The sequence below is a fragment of the Lagenorhynchus albirostris genome, chromosome 19, assembly GCF_949774975.1.
Source record: "Lagenorhynchus albirostris chromosome 19, mLagAlb1.1, whole genome shotgun sequence".
NCBI lineage: Eukaryota > Metazoa > Chordata > Mammalia > Artiodactyla > Delphinidae > Lagenorhynchus > Lagenorhynchus albirostris.
The window spans coordinates 42,214,064-42,239,057 of NC_083113.1; the positions used below are offsets into that span (position 1 = coordinate 42,214,064).

Genomic DNA, 24,994 nt, shown 5'->3' on the forward strand with positions numbered 1-24,994 from the left:
AACCTTGGTGTCATCTTTGAGTCCCCTCTTTCTCCCATTTAATTCATCAACGAGTTCTGACAGCTCTACCATAATTAGAAAAAAACTCACTTCTTAATGTTTCCTCTACTTTTACAACCCACCACCTCCTGGGTCCTTATGCTCCATTATTTGGCACCTGGCTTATAACAAGTCTCTTAAATGTATATCAGATTATATATATATATATATATATATATATATATATATCAAATCATGACACTGCTTTGCTTACTACCCTCCAGTGGTTTCTCATCTCGTAATAAAAACCAGTCATTCTACTGGTTTATGAGGCCTTACTTGAGTAGCCAGTGGCCCCACCCTCCACCAAGCCCTTATCATTTTATCTCCTCACTCTATTCCCACTGGCCTTCTTGCTTTTTCTCATAAACTCCAAAAATACTCCGTTCTCAGGCCTTTTGCACTCACTATTTCCTATACCCACAATATTCTTCCCCTAGATCTCTGTATAGCTCATTCCTCATATCCTTTTGGTATCTCCTCAAACATTGGAGAAAGAGCCCTTTTCTCACCTATCTAAATTAACTTCCCCTTTTCCCTACTCCATTCTCCTTACTTTATTTTATTTTTCCTTATAGCAAATATCACCACCTGACATTTTACTAGAATATAAGTTCTAAGAGGATGGGGACTTTACTCATATGTAAAGCTTACTCATGTTTTCAATGTCTACAACATGCCTGCTATATAGTAGCTACTCAAAAAATATTTATTAAATGAATGATCACATTGCTTGTGGTTTTAGGGCAAAATACACATATATGGTTGAAAAGTGAATAGGACAAAGTTAGCACCTGCAAAATGGCAAAATGGGAATACAGAAAGAAACTGGTTAATGACTTTGTTGAACTGAAGAAATAACACCTACACTGGGGATGTTCTACCTTTGGACCTGGTGTTATTGTTGGATGAAAAATACTGCCCCTCCCCCTCAGCTACTTTGAGTTCAGTTTTCTGTTCCTTGCAGCCTACAAACATATTTCATACAGAACCATTTTAGTCCTAAATTACACTAAATTTTAAAATAACATCTTGGTTGAAGAAACTGTCTTATGTCCCTCCAATGTTGCAAATTAAAACAAGCCTTCTGAAATAAATGTCTCTATGTAGTAGGAGTGCTAAAAATGTGTGTGCCCTGTCATCTAGTAACTCTGCCCTTAATTTATCCTTGAAGACTACTTCAAAAGAAGATAAAAAGCTATAGGTATAGAGATGTTCAATGCTACATTATTTATAAGAGTAAAAAGTAGGAAATAACTATGATCATTGACTTGACATTTTATATGGCCTTGAAAATTGTTTAGAAACTTTATAAAGCCCAATATAATATGAAAAAATTGAAAGACCAAGTTGTATGTTAAATAGGCAAAACAAATCTAGACTGTTAGAAGTCAATATAGTGTTTACTTTTTTGGGAGAGGTAATAACTTGGAAGGGAGCCAAAGGGGGACTTCTGAGATATTCTTTTTTTTTTTGAAGTATAGTTGATTTACAGTGTTGTATTAGTTTCTGGTGTACAGCAAAGGGATTCAGATATGTATGTGTGTGTGTGTGTGTGTGTGTGTGTATATATATATATTCTTTTTCAGATTCTTTTCCATTATAGTTTATTACAGGATATTGACTATAACTTCCTGTGCCATACAGTAGGACCTTGTTGTTTATCTTTTTATATAGTAGTTTGTATCTGCTAATCCCAAACTCCTAATTTATCCCTCCTCCTGTGTTCTTTTTTTTAAAGGGAGCTATTACAGGGTGTGTATGTTTGTGACAGCTTACCCAAACTATATACTTACGATATGTGTACTTTTGTGTATGTACCTTATCCTTTAATAAAAGGTTTTTAAAAAACCCAAAACTGTTATGTCACAACTGTATAAAATATATACCCATGTAGACTAGGACATACATGAAAATGTTAAATGTGAGGTGATAGCACTTGTTTACAATTTCTTTGATGATTTTCTTATAGTCAGATAAGAAACAAATTTTTTAACTTTTAAAAAATACTTTTAATTGTGAAAAATATACATATATGTTCATTATATATTTATTACAGCTTTATTGAGATATAATTTACATACCATACAATTCACCCATTTAGAGTTTATAATTTAGTGGTTTTTAGTTTATTCACAGAATAGTGCAACCATTACCACAGTCACTGTTACAACATTTTCATCACCCCAGAAAGAAACCCAATACCCATTAGCAGTCACTCCCCATTTTCCCCCAGACCTCTTCATTTTGTTGTTTATTTTTAAAATAAATTTATTTATTTATGTATTTTTGGCTGTGTTGGGTCTTCTTTGCTGCCCACGGGCTTTCTACTCTTCACTGTGGTGCATGGGCTTCTCATTGCGATGGCTTCTCTTGTTGCGGAGCACGGGCTCTAGGCGTGCGGGCTTCAGTAGTTGCAGTACGCAGGCTTGGTAGTTGTGGCTCACAGGCTTGGTTGCTCCATGGCATGTGGGATCTTCCCGGACCAGGGCTCGAACCTGTGTCCCCTGCACTGACAGACAGATTCTTAACCACTGTGCCACCAGTGAAGTCCTTGTTGTTTATTTTTAATAGCTTTTCCCTTCAGCTTTTTTTTCCTTTTTTTTCAATAAATTTATTCATTTGTTTTTATTTTTGGCTGTCTTGGGGTCTTCGTTGCTGCGCGTGGGCTTTCTCTAGTTGCAGCGAGCGGGAGCTACTCTTCGTTGCAGTACGCGGGCTTCTCATTGCGGTGGTTCCTCTTGTGGAGCACGGGCTCCAGGCAGGCGGGCTTCAGTAGTTGCGGCATGCGGGCTCAGTAGTTGTGGCTCGTGGGCTCTCTAGAGCGCAGGCTCAGTAGCTGTGGCGCACAGGCTTAGTTGCTCCGCGGCATGTGGGAATTTCCCGGACCAGGGCTTGAACCCGTGTCCCCTGCATTGGCAGGCAGATTCCACTGCGCCACCAGGGAAGCCCCCTTCAGCTTTTTATCTAAGTCACAGATGGGTTTTCTTCTTTGGAGTTCTGATTTCCTTCTTCTCTTGATTCAGTAAGTGGGCTGAGAGAGTGGAGTGAGTGGTATACTTAGAAAGGTGTTTCAATTTATTAGGAAATATTTCAGAATTAAAAAAAATAAGGTATGTATTGGGTTCTTGCTAAATATTAGTCATTGTGTTAGGTTGCTTGCCTTAAAATGGTCCCATGCATTTCGGGTAATACTCTACTCACAGCCTTCCAGTTTTATAGAAAAAAGTGCCTCAGAAAACTGAGGTTCAGGCAGGTTAAGTAACTTGTCCATGTTCACACAGTGGTGGGAAGGCAGAGCCAGGGTTTAAACCTAGGGGGTTTTGTTTTGTTGTTTTAATATATGTAAAAACTCTTTACTGAGTATGTTCACTAACCACAGAACATCTTAAAAGCTCCCAAATCTAGGACTTATGGAGGTAGTTAAATTGTAGGATGCTGGCTAATGATGACACCAAGAGTCTAAAGACATGTGTTTGTTGTTTTCCACTGGTACTTATGTAATTAAATAATGTGATCTACTTGAGTACTTTTGAGAAGAGGCTACAGATTTGTGCTTCTCTTTGTTGTATCTATGAACAGTTTTGTCTTTGGTTTCCCAGTGATCATCTCTGGAAAAAGTGAAGGTGTTCAACCAACACCTTGTATGAGGGGTTAGTACTACTTCTGCCTCTGTGAAAATGGAAAATAATCGCTCCTCCCTAAAAGTGAAGTTGCAAAAATACCCTTATTGCTGCAGGTGCTCTCAGTAGGTAATTTGGCAGGACTTGTTTAGTGTTAAATACTCTAGCAAGGGGTACATTTTAAAAGTTCTGCCTTTATGAGGATTACTTTAACAATTAATCAATAGTTAAAAGCCCTGTTGAGTTATTTTCTAGTTGAGGTGAAGGATCCAGTGGGGTCATGTGTCTTTTGTAACCTGGTTTGCCATGACCAAAGATATGAATTCTTGATGGTGTGACTGTGAACGGAAGAACTCTTTCTGTTCATCATAAACATTTCTTGAATTTTATTGCAAGGAAACTGAGGCCTTGGAGAGATTAAAATATGTGACTAAGCTCACAACTAATGGCAGAGGTAGGCTAGTGTCTAGGTCTCCTGAATATCAGTCTGTAATACTTTGCATTAATAAACTAGTGTGTATAATTATAATTAAAAACCTTTCAAAGACTCTGCTTTATCCTTTACTCCATTTTAACCTGCAGACCCCAGAGGAGGCTGAATTTTGAATTTATATGATCATATCATTACATAATTCTGTGAGTATTTTTTAGAATTATGGATATGATTATTTCTTTTATAAAAGCATTTATTGTTTTCAGATTCTTATTTTAGAAAATACGGAAATACAGAAAAAGAAAAAATTAAATATGTGATAATTATGTATATCTGCAGAAATAATCAGATGCATTAAAACACACACACACACATACACCACTCTTCAGTGGAGCTAATGTACATTTTATGTCCCACTTTCTTCCTCTCAAGATTATTATTATTTACGTTCTCATCTAGTAATTTATACATCTAAGATTTCTAATTTCTTGTTTTGTTAATTTTTTTCTTTTTTGCTCCCCCCAACCCCCATAGATCTTGAGCCAGATGATTGTGCATCCATTTACATCTTTAATGTAGATCCACCTCCATCTACTTTAAACTCACCACTTTGCTTACCACATCATGGATTACCGTCTCACTCTTCTGTTTTGTCATCATCGTTTCAGCTCCAAGGTCACAAAAACTATGAAGGAACTTGTGAAATTCCTGAATCTAAATACAGCCCATTAGGTGGTCCCAAACCCTTTGAGTGCCCAAGTATTCAAATTACATCCATCTCTCCTAACTGTCATCAAGAAATTGATACTCATGAAGATGACCTACACATAAATGACCCAGAAAGGGAATATTTGGAAAGGCCTTCTAGAGATCATCTCTATCTTCCTCTTGAGCCATCCTACCGGGAGTCTTCCCTTAGTCCTAGTCCTGCCAGCAGCATCTCTTCTAGGAGCTGGTTCTCAGATGCGTCTTCTTGTGAATCTCTTTCACATATTTATGATGATGTGGATTCGGAGTTGAATGAAGCTGCTGCCCGATTTACTCTCGGATCCCCTCTGACTTCTCCTGGTGGCTCCCCAGGAGGCTGCCCTGGAGAAGAGTCCTGGAATCAACAGTATGGACTTGGACACTCCTTGTCACCTAGGCAATCTCCTTGCCACTCTCCTAGATCTAGTGTCACTGATGAGAATTGGCTGAGCCCCAGGCCAGCCTCAGGACCCTCATCAAGGCCTACTTCCCCTTGTGGGAAACGGCGGCACTCTAGTGCTGAGGTTTGTTATGCTGGGTCCCTTTCGCCTCATCACTCACCTGTTCCTTCTCCTGGTCACTCCCCCAGGGGAAGTGTAACAGAAGATACCTGGCTCAATGCTTCTGTCCAGGGTGGATCAGGCCTTGGCCCTGCACTTTTTCCATTTCAGTACTGTGTAGAGACTGATATTCCTCTGAAAACAAGGAAGACTTCTGAAGATCAAGCTACCGTACTACCAGGAAAATTAGAGCTCTGTTCAGATGACCAAGGGAATCTTTCACCATCCCGGGAAACTTCAATAGATGATGGCCTTGGATCTCAGTATCCTTTAAAGAAAGATTCATCTGGTGACCAATTTCTTTCAGTTCCTTCACCCTTTACCTGGAGCAAACCAAAGCCTGGTCACACCCCTATATTTCGGTGAGTTGATGGAAATAGATGATGGTCATTTTTCATGTTTATGTGTTATTGGTGGCATGTAACTACATTATCTATATAGAATTATTTGACCGTTTTTCTTCCTCCTTTTTTTTTCTTCAATTTCTTGCAGACAAAGTCCACATTTATTTTCCTTTTAGTCTTAAAAGTGTCTTTAGATAGGCTAAAGTTATAATTTTCAAAGTGTATAATGAATTGCAGATAATAGCAAATTAATTACATTTAAGAATCCCGAGAAGGAATTTTCTTATCCACAAAAGCTTCTTGTAAAAGATTGATTATAGTATAAATTAAATTACTAATAAAACCACTTGGGGGGCTTCCCTGGTGGCGCAGTGGTTGGGAGTCCACCTGCTGATGCAGGGGACACGGGTTCGTGCCCCGGTCCGGGAGGATCCCACATGCCGTGGAGTGGCTGGCCCCATGAGCCATGGCCGCTGAGCCTGCGCGTCCGGAGCCTGTGCTCCGCCGCAGGAGAGGCCACAGCAGTGAGAGGCCCACGTACCGCAAAAAAAAAAAAAACCACTTGGGAATAGGCTTTTTATATTTTTAAGAACTCAATATACAAGTGAAATTTGCTTTTTGTATTTGTAGCAAGTGGTTTTTCCCATAATTTTTTTTTGTCTTTTTACTTCATAAGTTTGTGATTTTTTGTTGTTGTTGTAGAGGAATTTTTAAATTTTATGTATTCAGGTTTGTCTTTTCCTTCACGGCTTTTGGATTTTATGTTATATTTGAAAACCTACCCCACTCTAAAGTAACTACAAATAAAAAAATCTAACTCTCACGAGTTTCTAACAAAATTTTTATGTATAATTTTTATAACATATGTACATAACATGTAGTATTTGTATTTATAAATTTTATATATATATATATAATTTTTTTTTTTTTGAATCGTGAGTCTGGCTAAGGACTGGAGTGAAGACTATTGTAATGACTTTATTTTCTAAGTGGCTTATCAGTTACCACAATGCCATTTATAGAATCAATCTAGTCTATAATTGATTAGAAAAGACAACTTACCATGTATTAAATCCCCACATGGAGTTGGGTCTGTTTACTTTTTTTAAAAATGTTTTTTTGTTGGTATGAATGTTTATTTCTGGATCTAGACCTTTAGAAAAATATAATGTGGAATTATGGTATTGAAGATTCCTTTGAGCCTATCACTTTGCATCTGAAAATTATCTTAATCTTTTTAGGGGTTTTCTTGAACAAGTGCAGAAACTCGCTGAGAGTTGATGAAGTTGAGTTGTTGCTTCAGACTAATAAAAATTAATACCTTTGATCTTCAGAGTAGCTGGTAAAGCTAGGCTGAGGACATTCAAGGAAGTAATGAAATGATTTAGGAATTTACTGTAGGCATGATAGCATTTCAAAGGTAGAAGAGACCTTTAAAGTCCCATTTCACCAATCATTAAGAAGATATTACTTTCTAATACAAATCATTCTAGGTTTGGGTCCATTAATATTTGACCTGTGGACGTAGAAGTTGTTTCTTTTCTAATGCCATATTTTCAATGCTAATATATCTAAATGAACCTCTCCCCTTTAAGCTGTTTAAATTTTGATTGTTTTTGTAATTATATACACATATTTGAGAAAGTTACAGTTTATGAAATGTTAGAATTTATCCTTTTAAAAAATATATATACGAAACTAAAAAGTAGATAAAATTGATTTTATTCTTCAGGTTAAAGAATTATTTCTTAAACACCCACCATATCCAGTGTTATAACTTATTAAGTGATGTTTTCTTTTTTTATTTTATTTTTTGAATACTTTGCTTCAATGATCATGGGAAGAAATGTTGGTGCAAGTAATTTGAATCATTGCTTGACAATACTAGCGTGGTGAAATGCATCTTTGTGTGTTTTGTTTATAGCACGTCTTCATTACCTCCACTAGACTGGCCTTTACCAACTCATTTTGGACAATATGAACTGAAAATAGAAGTGCAACCTAAAACTCATCATCGAGCCCATTATGAAACTGAAGGTAGCCGAGGAGCAGTGAAAGCATCTACTGGGGGACATCCTGTTGTGAAGGTATGAGATTTTGGGGATGTTTCTGCAGATACCATACATCTGTTAATGATATGGTCTATTCAGTCAGGTACTGCTGAGCCCGAAGAGATAAAATTTTCAAACCTAGAAAGCTTACATTGAGGTTTTGTGTCCTTGTTGATAGCACTTCCGCATTGAGGTGTTTTTTTTTTTGCTAGGCTAAAAGATATTCTTCCTGGACTGACTCTCCAGCTGGTGAAACTCAGGGGAAAGATTATAATGGTCAAATAGTTGTTTTTCTGATCTAAAAAAAAATTGTGTTATGTTTATAAGTACAATACATGCTTGTTTAAAGTCCAAATAATACAGAAAAGTAGAAAGAATAAAGCAATAAAATACCTAAAATCTAACCCCCTCAGAAATAAGCAGTTGTTAACATTTGATTAACATTCCAGATAATTCTCTGTGTGTATGTTTAGTGGAAGACTAGATGGATGACTAGAAAAATGCATGGACTTTTTTTAAGGATAGGATTATGTTGAACATCTTTGTAATTAATTTTTATTTGAATTTATTAGAAAATAAAACTAAAGTGAAATTATTATAATTATATAATATTCGAGTGTATAAAATATAATATGTAAGTTTTGACTCATAAGAATTGAATATTGGGCTTCCCTGGTGGCGCAGTGGTTGAGAGTCTGCCTGCCAATGCAGGGGACACGGGTTTGAGCCCTGGTCTGGGAAGATCCCACATGCTGCGGAGCAACTAGGCCCGTGAGCCACAACTACTGAGCCTGCGCGTCTGGAGCCTGTGCTCCGCAACAAGAGAGGCCGCGATAGTGAGAGGCACGCGCACCGCGATGAAGAGTGGCCCCCGCTCGCCGCAACTAGAGAAAGCCCTCGCACAGAAACGAAGACCCAACACAGCCAAAAATAAATAAATAAATAAAATTATTTTTTTTAAAAAAGAATTGAATATTAACCTTAATTTTACTTGAATGAAACATTTAAAAAATGAAACAGAAATAAAACTATATGGGGGCTTCCCTGGTGGCTCAGTGGTTGAGAGTCTGCCTGCCGATGCAGGGGACACGGGTTCGTGCCCCGGTCCGGGAAGATCCCACATGCCGTGGAGCAGCTAGGCCCGTGAGCCATGGCCGCTGAGCCTGTGCGTCCGGAGCCTGTGCTCAGCAACAGGAGAGGCCACAACAGTGAGAGGCCTACGTACACTACCCTCTACCTCCTGAATTTTGATGCTTATATTATTCTTCCTTACAGATCTATAGACATCTCCCTGCCTCATGTCCCACCACTCCTGTTATTTAGCTTAGTCCTATATGTGTTGATAGTTGGATTCAGTGATTACTACTAATTCTTTTTTTTTTAATTTTTTTTATTTTTTTATTTTTTTGCGGTACGTGGGCCTCTCACTGTTGTGGCCTCTCCCGTTGCGGACCGCAGGCTCCGGACACGCAGGCTCAGCGGCCATGGCCCACGGGCCCAGCCGCTCCGCAGCATGTGGGATCCTCCCGGACCGGGGCACGATCCCGTGTCCCCTGCATCGGCAGGCGGACTCTCAACCACTGTGCCACCAGGGAAGCCCACTACTAATTCTTTTTTATTTTTTCTTTTTCAAGTGTTTTTGTTTGTTTAAGGAGGGCTTTGGATTCTATATTCCTTGCATTCTTTCATGATTGAGAATGTTTATTTGTTGCCTTTATATACTCAAACATCAGAATGGCTATGTATAATAATCTTTTTTTTTTTTTTTTTTTGCGGTACGCGGGCCTCTCACTGTTGTGGCCTCTCCTGTTGCGGAGCACAGGCTCCGGACGCGCAGGCCCAGCAGCCATGGCCCACGGGCCCAGCCGCTCCACGGCATGTGGGATCCTCCCGGACCGGGGCACGAACCCGTGTCCCCTGCATCGGCAGGCGGACTCTCAACCACTGCGCCACCAGGGAAGCCTGGGTTTTCTCTTCTCTAGTTGTGACGCTCAGGCTGCAGGGCGCTTCGGCTCTGTAGTTGTAGTGCGCGGGTTCCAGAGCTCGTGGGCCCTGTAGTTTGCTGCACATGGGCTGTCGTTGAGGCGCGCGAGCTCAGTAGTTGTGGTACGCTGGCTTAGTTGCCCCATGACATGTGGAATCTTAGTTCCCTGACCAGGGATCGAACCAGGGTACCCTGCATTGTAAGGTGGATTCTTTACCCCTGGACCACCAGGGAAGCCCGCCCCCCCCCCACCTTTGTTTATAAATGGATGCACCGAGCAGCTTGTGAGGTCTTAGTTCCCGGACCAGGGATTGAACCCAGGCTCTGGCAGTGAAAGCGCAGAGTCCTAACCACTGGGACTGCCAGGGAATTCCCCATTTCTTGTATCTTTGCCTTTTGAAAGAAGTTATTTACAAGTGCTTAAATGAACAAAATCTTTTGGGAGTACAAGTGATTTGTTTCCACAGTATTCCTTTAATTAAAAACTGATTCCCTGCCAAAAAAAATCGCGGCTGGGACGGGGTAATTCCCTGGCAGTCTGGTGGTTAGGACTCGGGTCCTTCCACTGCCAGGGCTCCCTGCTTAAAGGGAGACCAACACTTTGAATATTATCAGTGTTTTATATTCTCCTTGTGAGTGACTTATTTTTTTTTTCTAACTTGTTTCTTTAGAAATTATATCATTCATTATACTTGAAATTACTTAACCAGAGTATGTCTGGAGGTTGATGTTTCTTTTTCAGTCTTCCCCACTACCTATGATGCTCCCTTTCAAATTGAGATTCTTCCTTCCTGCAAGAAAAATTTTCTACATTATGTATCTATATATTTCCTGTTCTATATGTTTTGTCTTTACTTCAGAGGCTCCAGTTACTATTCACATGTTGACTTCTTTGTCAGTCCTCCATATCTATGTTCTTTTCTCGGGATACTTTAATGTATTTTTTTTTTTTTTTTAGTAAACCTATTTATTTATTTATCTATCTATCTATCTATCTATTTATTTATTTATGGCTGCATTGGGTCTTCGTTGCTGCCCGTGGGCTTTCTCTAGTTGCGGCACGTGGGGGATGCTCTTCGTTGCGGTGCGCAGGCTTCTTATTGCGGTGGCTTCTCTTGTGGAGCACGGGCTCTATGCATGCGGGCTTCTGTAGTTGTGGCTTGCGGGCTCTAGAACACAGGCTCAGTAGTTGTGGCCCACGGGCTTAGTTGCTCCGCGGCATGTGGAATCTTCCCAGACCAGGGCTCGAACCCATGTCCCCTGCATTGGCAGGCGGATTCTTTTTTTGTTTTTTGCGGTACGCGGGCCTTTCACTGTTGTGGCCTCTCCCGTTGCGAGCACAGACTCCGGATGTGCAGGATCAGTGGCCATGGCTCACGGGCCCAGCCACTCTGCGGCATGTGGGATCTTCCCAGACCGGGGCACGAACCCGTGTCCCCTGCATCGGCAGGCGGACTCTCAACCATTGCGCCACCAGGGAAGCCCGGCAGGTGGATTCTTAACCACTGCGCCGCCAGGGAAGCCCCCTGCGACTGTGTTTTGTGTTTTGAATTTTAAATTGGTTCCTTGGCTCCACTTACCACTCATTTGATATTTTATCATTATATTTGGTCTCATGATTTATTGAATTTATATTCTTGAATCTTTTAGTGTGGAGCATTCACCAGCATTCAATTTCTGTGTTCTGTTTCCTGTGTGTGTGTGTTGAGGGGAGGTTTTGTTTTCATTTTTATTGTATTTTCAACTGTCTTTTGCATAATTTCCTACTTTTTTCCTTAAATAAAAACAAAAACAAACCATGTATATTATGGTTGCCTAATTGCCTTGTCTTTTCCTCCCATTTTGTTTGAGAGCTTTGGTCTATAGCCTGAGGCGATTGGGGTAAAGAGGTAGAGAATTAGTTTAGGATAGGCCTTGTTGGGTTTGGCTCAAGAAAGTGAACAATATCATGTATGTGGCCCACTCCCAGTATGTTAGTATGTATCATATTTTCATGAGCTTTGCTTGTTCCTCTTGTACAACACAGAGTTCTGGAAGATGAAAGCACTTCTGACCTTTTTTGCCTCTGCCAAAGGCTCTGGAGCAGAATGCAGGATCTTTTCTTCGTGAGGCAGAGTTTTTCCTTGTCTTGCCTCAGAGTTGCCTACTTAGAACTTTGATCTACTTTGCTACAAATTAGCATTCTCTGCTATTTTATTTTCCCACTTTATTACTTTTATTCCATTAATTTACTCTTTAATTTTATTTGCTCACTTTTCCTATTACCGTTCCTGGTGAGTGAAGGTATGGATTGGTTAGCAGCTCTGCCATACTGCATCAGAGTCTTCTGTTTCACAGTCCTCACCACCCCCTTGCCCTTTTGAAGTTTATAGCTCAAAGTTGTTCTTTATTTGGTTATTACTGGTAGATTTTTGGCTGTTTCCTACCCCCCACACATATACATTTTGTTTATTTTGTTAGGTATTAGGGGAAGAAGATTGTGATACTACTTCATTTCATTGTCTTTATCTAGAAGTTCTTTTTCTTTTTCTAATATCAAGAGGAAAATAAGCATTATATGATGAGAGCAGGTCATGCCAAATTGAAAAAGAAACATTCCTGATTGTACATACTCTACCACACTTGCAGAGCTGTATGCTTTGTATGGAACACTCTATTTGTGCATGCCCACTTCTGAGACCACATATTTTCCACCAGCAGAGGTGGCCCCTCTCTAGGAACTAAGAAGAATATTTGTAAGATTTCTACACTATTCTGAGAATTTTTTTTTATTTAATTTTATTTTTTTTAAACAGCAGGTCCTTGTTAGTCATCAGTTTTATACACATCAGTGTATACATGTCAACCCCAATCGCCCAGTTCATTCACCACCACCACCACCACCCCACCACCACTTCCCCCCTTGGTGTCCATACGTTTGTTCTCTACATCTGTGTCTCAATTTCTGCCCTGCAAACTGGTTCATCTGTACCATTTTTCTAGGTTCCACATATATGCGTTAATATACAGTATTTGTTTTTCTCATTCTGACTTACTTCACTCTGTATGACAGTCTCTAGATCCATCCACGTCTCAACAAATGAACCAATTTCGTTCCTTTTTATGGCTGAGTAATATTCCATTGTATATATGTACCACATCTGCTTTATCCATTCGTCTGTTGATGGGCATTTAGGTTGCTTCCATGTCCTAGCTATTGTAAATAGTGCTGCAATGAACATTGGGGTGCATGCGTCTTTTTGAATTATGGTTTTCTCTGGGTATATGCCTAGTAGTGGGATTGCTGGGTCATATGGTAATTCTATTTTTAGTTTTTTAAGGAACCTCCATACTCTTCTCCATAGTGGCTGTATCAATTTACATTCCCACCAACAGTGCAAGAGGGTTCCCTTTTCTCCACACCCTCTCCAGCATTTGTTGTTTGTAGATTTTCTGATGATGCCCATTCTAACTGGTGTGAGGTGATACCTCATTGTAGTTTTGATTTGCATTTCTCTAATAATTAGTGATGTTGAGCAGCATTTCATGTGCTTCTTGGCCATCTGTATGTCTTCTTTGGAGAAATGTCTATTTAGGTCTTCTGCCCATTTTTGGATTGGGTTGTTTGTTTTTTTAATATTGAGCTGCATGAGCTATTTATATATTTTGGAAATTCTTTGTCCGTTGATTCATTTTCAAATATTTTCTCCCATTCTGAGGGTTGTCTTGTTTATGGTTTCCTTTGCTGTGCAAAAGCTTTGAAGTTTCATTAGGTCCCATTTGCTTATTTTTGTTTTTATTTCCATTACTCTAAGAGGTGGATCAAAAAAGACCTTGCTGTGATTTATATCAAAGAGTGTTGTTCCTGTGTTTTCCTCTAAGAGTTTTATAGTGTCCGGTCTTACATTTAGGTCTCAAATCCATATTGAGTTTATTTTTGTGTGTGGTGTTAGGCAGTGTTCTAATTTCATTCTTTTACATGTAGCTGTCCAGTTTTCCCAGCACCACTTATTGAAGAGACTGTCTTTTCTCTATTGTATATCCTTGCCTCCTTGGTCATAGATTAGTTGACCATAGGTGCGTGGGTTTATCTCTGGGCTTTCTATCTTGTTCCATTGATCTGTGTTTCTGTTTTTTTTTGTTGTTTTTTTTTGCTGTACGTGGGCCTCTCACTGTTGTGGCCTCTCCCGTTGCAGAGCACAGGCTCCGGACGCGCAGGCTCGGTGGCCATGGCTCACGGGCCCAGCCGCTCTGCAGCATGTGGGATCTTCCCGTACCGGGGCACGAACCCGTGTCCCCTGCATCGGCAGGCGGACTCTCAACCACTGCGCCACCAGGGAAGCCCTGTGTTTCTGTTTTTGTGCCAGCACCCTATTGTCTTCATTACTGTAGCTTTGTAGTATAGTCTGAAGTCAGGGAGTCTTATTCCTCCCACTCTGTCTTTTTCCATCAAGACTGCTTTGTCTATTCGGGGTCTTTGTGTTTCCATACAAATTTTAAGATTTTTTGTTCTAGTTCCGTAAAAAATGCCATTGGTAATTTGATAGGGATTGCATTGAATCTGTAGATTGCTTTGGGTAGTATAGTCATTTTCACAATATTGATTCTTCCAATCCAAGAATATGGTATATCTCTCCATCTGTTGGTATCATCTTTAATTTCTTTCATCAGTTTCTTATAGTTTTCTGCATACAGGTCTTCTGTCTCCCTAGGTAGGTTTATTCCTAGGTATTTTATTCTTTTTGTTGCAGTGGTAAATGGGAGTGTTTCCTTAATTTCTCTTTCAAATTTTTCATCATTAGTGTATAGGAATGCAAGAGATTTCTGTGCATTAATTTTGTATCCTGCAACTTTACCGAATTCATTGATTAGCTCTAGTAGTTTTCTGGTAGCATCTTTAGGATTCTGTATGTATAGTATCATGTCATCTGCAAACAGTGACAGTCTTACTTCTTCTTTTCCAATCTGTATTCCTTTTATTTCTTTTTCTTCTCTGATTGCCGTGGCTAGAACTTCCAAAACTGTGCTGAATAATAGTGGTGAGAGTGGACATCCTTGTCTTGTTCCTGATCTTAGAGGAAGTGCTTTCAGTTTTTCACCATTGAGAATGATGTTTGCTGTGGGTTTGTCATATATGACCTTTATTATGTTGAGGTAGGTTCCCTCTTTGCCTGCTTTCTGGAGAGTTTTTATCATAAATGGGTGTTGAATTTTGTCAAAAGTTTTTTTCTGCATCTATTGAGATGATCATATGGTTTTTATTCTTCAGTTTGTTAATATGGTGTATCGCATTGATTGATTTACGTATATCTAAGAATCCTTGCATGCCTGGGATAAATCCCACTTGATCATGGTGTATGATCCTTTTAATGTGTTGTTGGATTCTGTTTGCTAGTATTTTGTTGAGGATTTTTGCATCTATATTCATCAGTGATACTGGTCTGTAATTTTCTTTTTTTGTAGTATCTTTGTCTGGTTTTGATAGCAGGGTGATGGTGGCCTCATAGAATGAGTTTGGGAGTGTTCCTTCCTCTGCAATTCTTTGGAAGAGTTTGAGAAGGATGAGTGTTAGCTCTTCTCTAAATGTTTGATAGAATTCACCTGTGAGTCCATCTGGTCCTGGACTTTTGTTTGTTGGAAGATTTTTCATCACAGTTTCAATTTCATTACTTGTGATTGGTCTGTTCATATTTTCTATTTCTTCCTGGTTCAGTCTTGGAAGGTTATACCTTTCTAAGAATTTGTCTATTTCTTCCAGGTTGTCCATTTTATTGGCATAGAGTTGCTTGTAGTAGTCTCTTAGGATGCTTTGTATTTCTGCAGTGTCTGTTGTAACTTCTCCTTTTTCTTATCTAATTTTATTGATTTGAGTCCTCTCCCTCTTTTTCTTGATGAGTCTGGCTAATGGTGTATCAATTTTGTTTATCTTCTCAAAGAACCAGCTTTTCGTTTTATTGATATTTGCTATTGTTTTCTTTGTTTCTATTTCATTTATTTCTGCTCTGATCTTTATGATTTCTTTCCTTGTGCTAACTTTGGGTTTTGTTTGTTCTTCTTTCTCCAGTTCCTGTAGGTGTAAGGTTAGATTGTTTATTTGAGATTTTTCTTGTTTCTTGAGGTAGGTTTGTATAGCTATAAACTTCCCTCTTAGAACTGCTTTTGCTGCATCCCATAGGTTTTGGATCATCGTGTTTTCATTGTCATTTGTCTCTAGGTATTTTTTGATTTCCTCTTGATTTCTTCAGTGATCTCTTGGTTATTTAGTAACATATTGTTTAGCCTCCATGTGTTTGTGTTTTTTTACGTTTTTTTCCCTGTAATTCATTTCTAATCTCATAGCGTTGTGGTCAGAAAAGATGCTTGATATGATTTCAATTTTCTTAAATTTACTGAGGCTTGATTTGTGACCCAAGATGTGATCTATCCTGGAGAATGTTCTGTGCACACTTGAGAAGAAAGTGTAATCTGCTGTTTTTGGATGGAATGTCCTATAAGTATCAGTGAAATCTATGTGGTCTATTGTGTCATTTAAAGCTTCTGTTTCTTTATTTATTTTCATTTTGTATGATCTGTCCATTGGTGTAAGTGAGGTGTTAAAGTCTGCCACTATTATTGTGTTACTGTCGATTTCCTCTTTTATAGCTTTTAGCAGTTGCCTTATGTATTGAGGTGGTCCTGTGTTGAGTGCATTATATTTATAATTGTTATATCTTCTTGGATTGATCCCTTCATCATTATGTAGTGTCCTTCGTTGTCTCTTGTAACATTCTTTATTTTAAAGTCTGTTTTATCTGATATGAGTATTGCTACTCCGGCTTTCTTTTGATTTCCATTTGCATGGAATATCTTTTTCCATCCCCTCACTTTCAGTCTGAATGTGTCCCTAGGTCTGAAGTGGGTCTCTTGTAGACAGCATATAGATGGGTCTTGTTTTTGTATCCATTCAGCAAGCCTGTGTCTTTTGGTTGGAGCATTTAATCCATTCACGTTGAAGGTAATTATCGATATGTATGTTCCTATGACCATTTCCTTAATTGTTTTGGGTTTGTTTTTGTAGGTCCTTTTCTTCTCTTGTGTTTCCCACTTAGAGAAGTTCCTTCACCATTAGTTGTAGAGCTGTTTTGGTGGTGCTGAATTCTGTTATCTTTTGCTTGTCTGTAAAGCTTTTGATTTCTCCATCAAATCTGAATGAGATCCTTGCCGGGTAGAGTAATCTTGGTTGTAGGTTCTTCCCTTTCATCACTTTAAGTATATCATGCCATTCCCTTCTGGCTTGTAGAGTTTCTGCTGAGAAATCAGCTGTTACCCTTATGGGAGTTTCCTTATATGTTATTTGTCATTTTTCCCTTGCTGCTTTCAATAATTTTTCTTTGTCTTTAATTTTTGCCAAATTGATTACTATGTGTCTCGGCGTGTTTCTCCTTGGGTTTATCCTGTATGAGACCCTCTGTGCTTCCTGAACTTGGTTGGCTATTTCCTTTCCCATGTTAGGGAAGTTTTTGACTATAATCTCTTCAGATATTTTCTCTGGTCCTTTCTCTTTCTGTCCTCCTTCTGGGACCCCTGTAATGCAAATGTTGCGTTTAATGTTGTCCCAGAGGTCTCTTAGGCTGTCTTCATTTTTTTTCATTCTTTTCTTTATTCTGTTCCACAGTAATGAATTCCACCATTCCGTCTTCCAGGTCACTTATCGGTTCTTCTGCCTCAGTTATTCTGCTATTGATTCCTTCTAGTGTAGTTTTCATTTCAGTTATTGTATTGTTCATCTCTGTTTGTTTGTTCTTTAATTCTTCTAGGTCTTTGTTAAACATTTCTTGCATCTTCTCAATCTTTGCCTCCATTCTTTTTCCGAGGTCCTGGATCATCTTCACTATCATTATTCTGAAATCTTTTTCTGGAAGGTTGCCTATCTCTACTTCATTTAGTTGTTTTTCTGGGGTTTTATCTTGTTCCGTCATCTGGTACCTAGCCCTCTGCCTTTTCATCTTGTCTATCTTTCTGTGAATGTGGTTTTTGTTCCACAGGCTGCAGGATTGTAGTTCTTCTTGCTTCTGCTGTCTGCCCTCTGGTGGATGAGGCTATCTAAGCGGCTTGTGTAAGTTTCCTGATGGTAGGGACTGGATGTTCTGAGAATTTTTTAATATTCAGAAAGAGAAAGAGGATGACACCAATTGCCATTCCAGACCAATCTGACCATTACACATAAGAATGGTGTGCTTGGTTCTCAAGCCTGGGAAAAATGCCTTGATTTTTTTCTGTATGTGCAGACTTTTCAAAAATGTTTTACTGCTGTATGGGAATGCATCATTAAAGTACACAAATATTAACATGTATAGCTCAATGAATTTTTCATACACACACAGACACACGCACACACATACTCACACACACGTAAAACTACAAACAGGTTAAGGTATAGAATGTTTTAAGCACCCCAGAAGACTCCCTTGTGCCCTTCCCAGTTTATATCTTCCAACCAAAGGTAACTGTGCTTCTGACCATTTATTATCATTGATTAGTTTTTTTATTCATGAGTTGCTAATAAATGGACTCATACGAAGTGTTCTGTTTTCTGTCTAGCTTCATTTAACACATGAGCGTGAAATTCATCCAGTTTGGGTTTTTTTGTAGTTTGAAAAAAATTGCTGTATAATATTCCATCGTATGAATTTACTACAATTTCTTTATCTGTCGTTCTGTTCATTGACACTTGGTTTGTATCCAGTTTTCAAATATCACGAGTAAAGCCGCTGTATGCTTTTTTTTACACATATCTTTTGATGGACGAAGCATTCACATGTTTTTGGTATATGTTTATATGTCTCAGAGTGGAATTGCTGGTTTTTCAAAGGAGCTGTACCAGTTTTTACTCCTGACCAGCCATATATGAAAGTTCCAGTTACTCTACATCCTCACCAATAATACCAGCACTTGGTTCTTGTCTTTTAATTTTAACCATTCTGACAGGGATGTGGAGGTATCACACTGGTTTTAAATTGTTGTTTCTTTCTTTTTTTTTTTTTAAATTGTTGTTTCTTGATAACCAGTGATGTTGAACATCTTTTCATATGTTTATCAGACATTTGGCTGTCCTTTTTGTGAAGTCTCTGTTCACATCTCTTGACCAATTTTTAAATTGTCTCTTTTTCTTACTGATTTGTAGGAGTTTTTAATATTTGGATATAAGTCCTTTGTCAGATATGTGTATGGCAAATGACATTTCTTTTCCTAGTCTGTTGCTTGCTTTTTCACTTTCTTAATTGTGTCTTTTGATAAATGGAAGTTTTTAATTTTAATGAAGTCCAAATTATCAGTCTTGTTTTCCATGGAAAGTGCTTTCATACCTTTTCAAGAATCTTTGCTTGCTCCAAGGTTATGAAGATAGTTTCCTGTGTTTTATTCTGGAAGCTTTATTACTTTACCTTTTACATATAGGTCTGTGATCTATCTCAAATTAATTTTTGTATATGAATTAAAGGTAAAGATTAAGATACATTTTGTTTTCTTATGGATAGAAGTTGATCCAGTACCATTATTGAAAAGCCCATCATTTTTCTACTCTACGACATTGGTGCCTTTGTCATAAATCAGGTGACCAGCCATATATCTGTGGCTCTCTTCCCTAACTCTTCATTCTGTGCCATTGGACTATTTGTTCTGTCTTAGTACCATTACTACATTGCATTAATTACAATTTCTTTATAGTAAATCTTGATATTTGATAGTGTGGGTCTTTTTTTAGGATTGTATTGGTTAGTCTAGGTCCTTTGCATTTCTGTATGAATTTTAGAGTCAGCTTGTCAATCTCTACCCACCACACCCCCAAAATTAAAAAAAAAAACAAACCTGCTGGGATTTTGATTAAGATTACCCAATGGTTAGTACTTAGCGCTTTCACTGCAGAGGGCCTGGGTTCAGTCCCTGGTCAAGGAACTAAGATCCCACGAGCCTCACGGCGGTGGCCCAAAAAAAAAAAAAAAAGATTACCTAAGAGTTTTATAGTTAAAATCATACATTTAGGTCTTTTCTCCATTTGAGTTAATTTTTGTATATGGTGTTAGGTAAGGGTCCAGCTTTATTCTTTTGCGTGTAGTTATCCAGTTTTCTCAGCATCATTTGTTGAAAAGACTCTCCTGTCCTCATTGAATAGTCTTAACATTGTTGTTAAATATCATCCCTGGCAGTCCAGTGGTTAGGACTTGGCATTTGCACTGCCAGGGCCCAGGTTCAGTCCCTGATCAGGGAACTAAGATCCCTGTGTGGTACAGTCAAAAAGAAAAGAAAACAAAACAAAAACCTTTGACCATATGTGCAAGCGTTTATTTCTAGGCTCTCTATTCTGTCCCATTGGTCTCTGTGTCTGTCTTTGTACTAGTTCCACAGTGTTTTGATTGCGGTAGCTTTGTAGTAAGCTTTGAAATTTGAAAGCGTGGGTCTTCAGTTTTGTTCTTTGTTTTTGAAGATTGTCTTGGCTATTCAGCGTCCCTTGAGATTCCATATGACTTTTAGGATGGATTTTTCTGTTCTGCAAAAAATGTCTTTGAGATTTTTATGCAGACTGCATTGAATCTGTAGATTGCTTTAGGTAGTATTGACATGTTAACAATAATAAATCTTCCAATAAATGAACATGGGATGTTTTTCCATTTATTCATGTCTTCTTTAATTTTTTTCAGCAATGTTGTATAGTTTTCGTTGTGTAAAACTTTAACCTCTTTGATTGAGTTAATTCCTAGGTATTTTATTCTTCTTGATGCTATTGTAAATGGAATTGTTTTCATAATTTCCTTTTCAGGTTGTTCACTGTTTGTGTATAGAAATGCAACTGATTTTCATGTGTTGACTTTGTGTCCTGCTACTTTGTTGAATTCATTTATTATCTCTAGCAGTTTTTGTTTTTGTTCTGGTAGAATCATTAGGGTTTCCTTTGTTTTTTAAATTAATTAATTAATTAATTTTTAGCTGTGTTGGGTCTTTGTTGCTGTGCACGGGCTTTCTCTAGTTGTGGTGAGCGGGGGCTACTCTTCGTCGTGGTGCGCGGGCTTCTCATTGTTGTGGCTTTCTCTTGTTGTGGAGCATGGGCTCTGGTGCACAGACTTCAGTAGTTGTGGCACGTGGGCTCAGTAGTTGTGGCTTGGGGGCTCTAGAGCTCAGGCTCAGTAGTTGTGGCGCACGGGCTTAGTTGCTCCACAGCATGTGGGATCTTCCCGGGCCAGGGCTCGAACCTGTGTCCCTTACATTGGTAGGCAGATTTTTAACCACTGTGCCACCAGGGAAGCCCAGGGTTTTCGATATATAAGATTATATCATCTAAGAACAGATAATTTTGCTTCTTCCTTTCCAATTTAGATACCTTTTATTTCTTTTTCTTGCCTAATTGCTCTGGCTAGAACTTCCAGTACTGTGTTGAAAAGAAGTGATGAAAGCAAGCATCATTACTTGTTCCTGATCATAGAGGAAAAACTTTGTCTTTTACCTTTGAGTATGATGTTTACTGTGGGGCTTCCTTCCTCCCTCCCTCCCTCCCTCCCTCCCTCCCTCCCTTCCTCCTTTCCTCCCTCCCTCCCTCCTTCACCAGGTCTTAGTTGTGGCACGTGGGGTCTTCATTGCCGCATGTTTTTAGTTGTGGCATGTGGACTTCTTAGTTATGCATGCGAACTCTTAGTTGCAGCATGCATGTGGGATCTAATTCCTCGACCAGAGATTGAACCCGAGCCCCCTGCATTGGGAGCATGGAGTCTTACCCACTGGACCACCAGGGAAGTCCCAAATGGGTTTTTCATATATGGCTTTTATTATTTTGAGATATTTTCCTTCTATTCCTACCTTATTGAGCGTTTTTATCATGAAAGGGTATTGAATTTTGCCGAATGCCTTTTCTGAACCAGTTGAGATAATCATGTGATTTTTTTTTTCCCTTCATTCTGTTAATGTGGTTTATTACATTGATTGATATTCATGTGTTGAACCATTCTTGCATTCTGGGAATAAATCCCACTTGGTCATGGTGTATAATTCTTCAAATATGCTGCAGAATTTGGTTTGCCAGTATTTTGTTGAGGATTTTTCATCAGTGCTCATAAGGGATATTGGTCTGTAGTTTTCTTGTATTGTCTTCGTCTGGCTTTGGTATCAGGGTAATGCTGACTCCATGGAATGAGTTAGGAAGTGTTCCCTCCTCTTCAATTTATTTGAATGTTTGAAGAAGATCGATATTAGTTCTTACTTAAATGTTCGGTTGAATTCACTGGGTCCAGGGCTTTGCTTTGTCAGGAAATTTTTTTTTTTTTTTTGGCTGTATTGGGTCTTCGTTTCTGCGCGCAGGCTTTCTTTAGTTGCAGCGAGTGGGGGCTACTCTTTGGTGTGGTGCGTGGGCTTCTCATTGTGGTGGCTTCCCTTGTTGCGGAGCACAGGCTCTAGGCACCAGGGCTCAGTAGTTGTGGCACACAGGCTTAGTTGCTCCGAAGCATGTGGGATCCTCCCGGACCAGGGCTCAAACCCATGTCCCCGTATTGGCAGGCGTATTCTTAACCACTGTGCCACGACGGAAGCCCCTGTGAGGAGATTTCTAATTACTGGTTCCATCTTCTTACTAGTTAAAGGAATATTCAGATTGTCTGTTTCTTTGTGGTTTAGTTTTAAGGGTTTGTGTTTCTAGGAATTTGTCCACTTCATGTAGTTATCCAGTTTGCTGGTATACAGTTGTTCATAGTACTCTCTTATAATCCTTTCTTTAAAATAATTAATTAATTTTATTTTTTTGGCTGCGTTGGGTCTTCGTTGTGCATGGGCTTTCTCTAGTTGCAGTGAGCGTGGGCTTCTCATTGCAGTGGCTTCTCTTGTTTCAGAGCACGGGCTCTAGGTGCACGGGCTTCAGTAGTTGGGCTTGCGGGCTCTAGAGCTCAGGCTTAGTAGTTGTGGTGCACAGGCTTAATTGCTCTGCGGCACATGGGATCCTCCCAGACCAGGGCTGGAACCTGTGTCCCCTGCATTGGCAGGCAGATTCTTAACCACTGCGCCACCAGGGAAGCCCTAATCCTTTTTATTTCTGTAGAATTGATAGTGTTGTTTCTAATTTTAGTAATTCAAGTATTTTCTCCTTTTTTCTTAGTCTGTTGAGCTAAAAGTTTGTCAATTTTGATCTTTTTAAAGAACCAACTTTTGGTTTCATTGATTTTTCTCTATTTTTCTGTTTCCTGTTTCATTTACCTCTGCTCTAATCTTTATTACTTTCTTCTGCTGGCTTTAGGTTTAGTTTGTTCTTTTTCTAGTTCCTTAAGTTGTAAAGTTTTGTTCACAACTAGAAATCAGATTCTCCCCCTTCCACAGGGCTTGCTCTTTTTTGTTTTTGTCTTTTTGATTGTCGTAAGCTGGTTTTTTTTTTTGTTGTTGTTGTTGTTTTTTGCCAGGGATCAGCCTGAGGTATAAACTTAAGGTCTTCTCTGGTCTTTTTTGAGCCTTTCCCTGGGCATGGGTGATTATTTTCTAATTTTCCCCAGATATTCAGTTGTTTTTTAAATATCCTAGTCTTTAATGTGTGGCTTTTAGAAGGGGAAAAAGAAAAATGAGGTGCGGGTGTCACTACTTTAAATCCCCTGGGGGACTTGCCTTGTGGCGCAGTGGTTAAGAATCCACCTGCCAGTGCAGGGGACACGGGTTCAATCCCTGGTCTGGGGTGATCCCACATGCTGCGGAGCAACTAAGCCCATGTGCCACAACTCCTGAAGCCCATGTGCCTAGAGCCCATGCTCCACAACAAGAGAAGCCACTGCAATGAGAAACCCACGCACCACAACAAAGAGTAGCCCCTGCTCACCAGAACCAGAGAAAGCCCGTGTGCAGCAATGAGGACCAAACGCAGCCAAAAATAAATTAAAAAATAAATTAAAAAAAAAAAAACTGAACCATACAGCCAGTGTCTACTTCTTCCTTGTATTTTCTGTAATCTGATGAATTTATAGATGGAGAGTACAAAGTAGAAACTGAATGTCCTTTTATTATCAAATTGGGCTGATAGATGAAAAATATATATAATCTTATTTCTTTTTATAGTTCATGGTTAGGGACTGTAGAATTATAGAGCACTGTTAAGAAACTTCTTCCAACTTCCTAGGGGGTTTTTTGGGTTTTACATACTCCACAATGTTTTTGTGTGGTGGGGGTAAAAAATTTCTGTAGTGCCTTAAGAATATACAAGCACAATAGAGAAATAGATGCAGTTTAAATTATTTTTAATTTTTTTTAACATCTTTATTGGAGTATAATTGCTTTACAATGGTGTGTTAGTTTCTGCTGTATAACAAAGTGAATCAGCTATACATATACATATATCCCCATATCCCCTCCGTCTTGCATCTCCCTCCCACACTCCCTATCCCACCCATCTAGGTGGTCACAAAGCACCGAGCTGATCTCCCTGTGCTATGCAGCTGCTTCCCACTAGCTATCTGTTTTACATTTGGTAGTGTGTATATATATCCATGCCACTCTCTCACTTCGTCCCAGCTTACCCTTCCCCCTCCCCATGTCCTCAAGTCCAAGTCCATTCTCTACGTCTGTGGCTTTATATATACCTGACCTGCCCCTAGGTTCTTCAGAACCTTTTTTTTTTTTTTTTTTTTTTTTTAGATTCCATATATATATGTTAGCATACGGTATTTGTTTTTCTCTTTCTGACTTACTTCACTCTGTACGACAGACTCTAGGTCCATCCACCTCACTACAAATAACTCAGTTTCGTTTATTTTTATGGCTGAGTAATATTCCATTGTATATATGTGCCACATCTTCTTTATCCATTCATCTGTCGATGGACACTTAAGTTGCTTCCATGTCCTGGCTTTTGTAAATAGAGTGATGCAGTTTAATTTATAATGAAACTAACTTGTTTACTTGTCAGGAAATTAATCTTTAATAAAGTTAACATAGTGTAAATGAGTACTTAATCAGATTATTTTTCTTATCCAAATTAGGAAAATTGTTTAATTAAAGTCAATAACTTTTATTGGAGTTCTCTAATGAAAATACACATTTTCAGTCCTAGGATTCAAAGAGACTTTTGCAGGTCTTAACTTTCTGAATTTTGTTTTAGATGGTTTAACATAGTATAGAGTCTCCATATCTTTTAGAATAATGTTTAGGTTGTAGAACAAATAATTTTAAAAGAATTTAGTTTAATGTTGACATTTATCCAAAAAATGCTAGACACCAACATGCTCTTAAATTGCCTAATTT

The 24,994-nt window shown here is 38.9% G+C and overlaps 1 protein-coding gene across 4 annotated transcripts in view; it reads left to right on the plus strand.

Annotated features, from left to right (window-relative positions):
* NFATC3 (nuclear factor of activated T cells 3) overlaps positions 1–24,994 on the plus strand; it is a 133,700-nt gene that overhangs the window by 39,855 nt on the left and 68,851 nt on the right. For all 4 annotated transcript variants that reach the window (XM_060132606.1, XM_060132609.1, XM_060132607.1 and 1 more), the window contains exons 2-3: positions 4,630–5,764; positions 7,671–7,833. In XM_060132606.1, the coding sequence (XP_059988589.1) occupies positions 4,630–5,764; positions 7,671–7,833 (1,298 nt within the window). The remainder of the gene's footprint in view (positions 1–4,629; positions 5,765–7,670; positions 7,834–24,994) is intronic.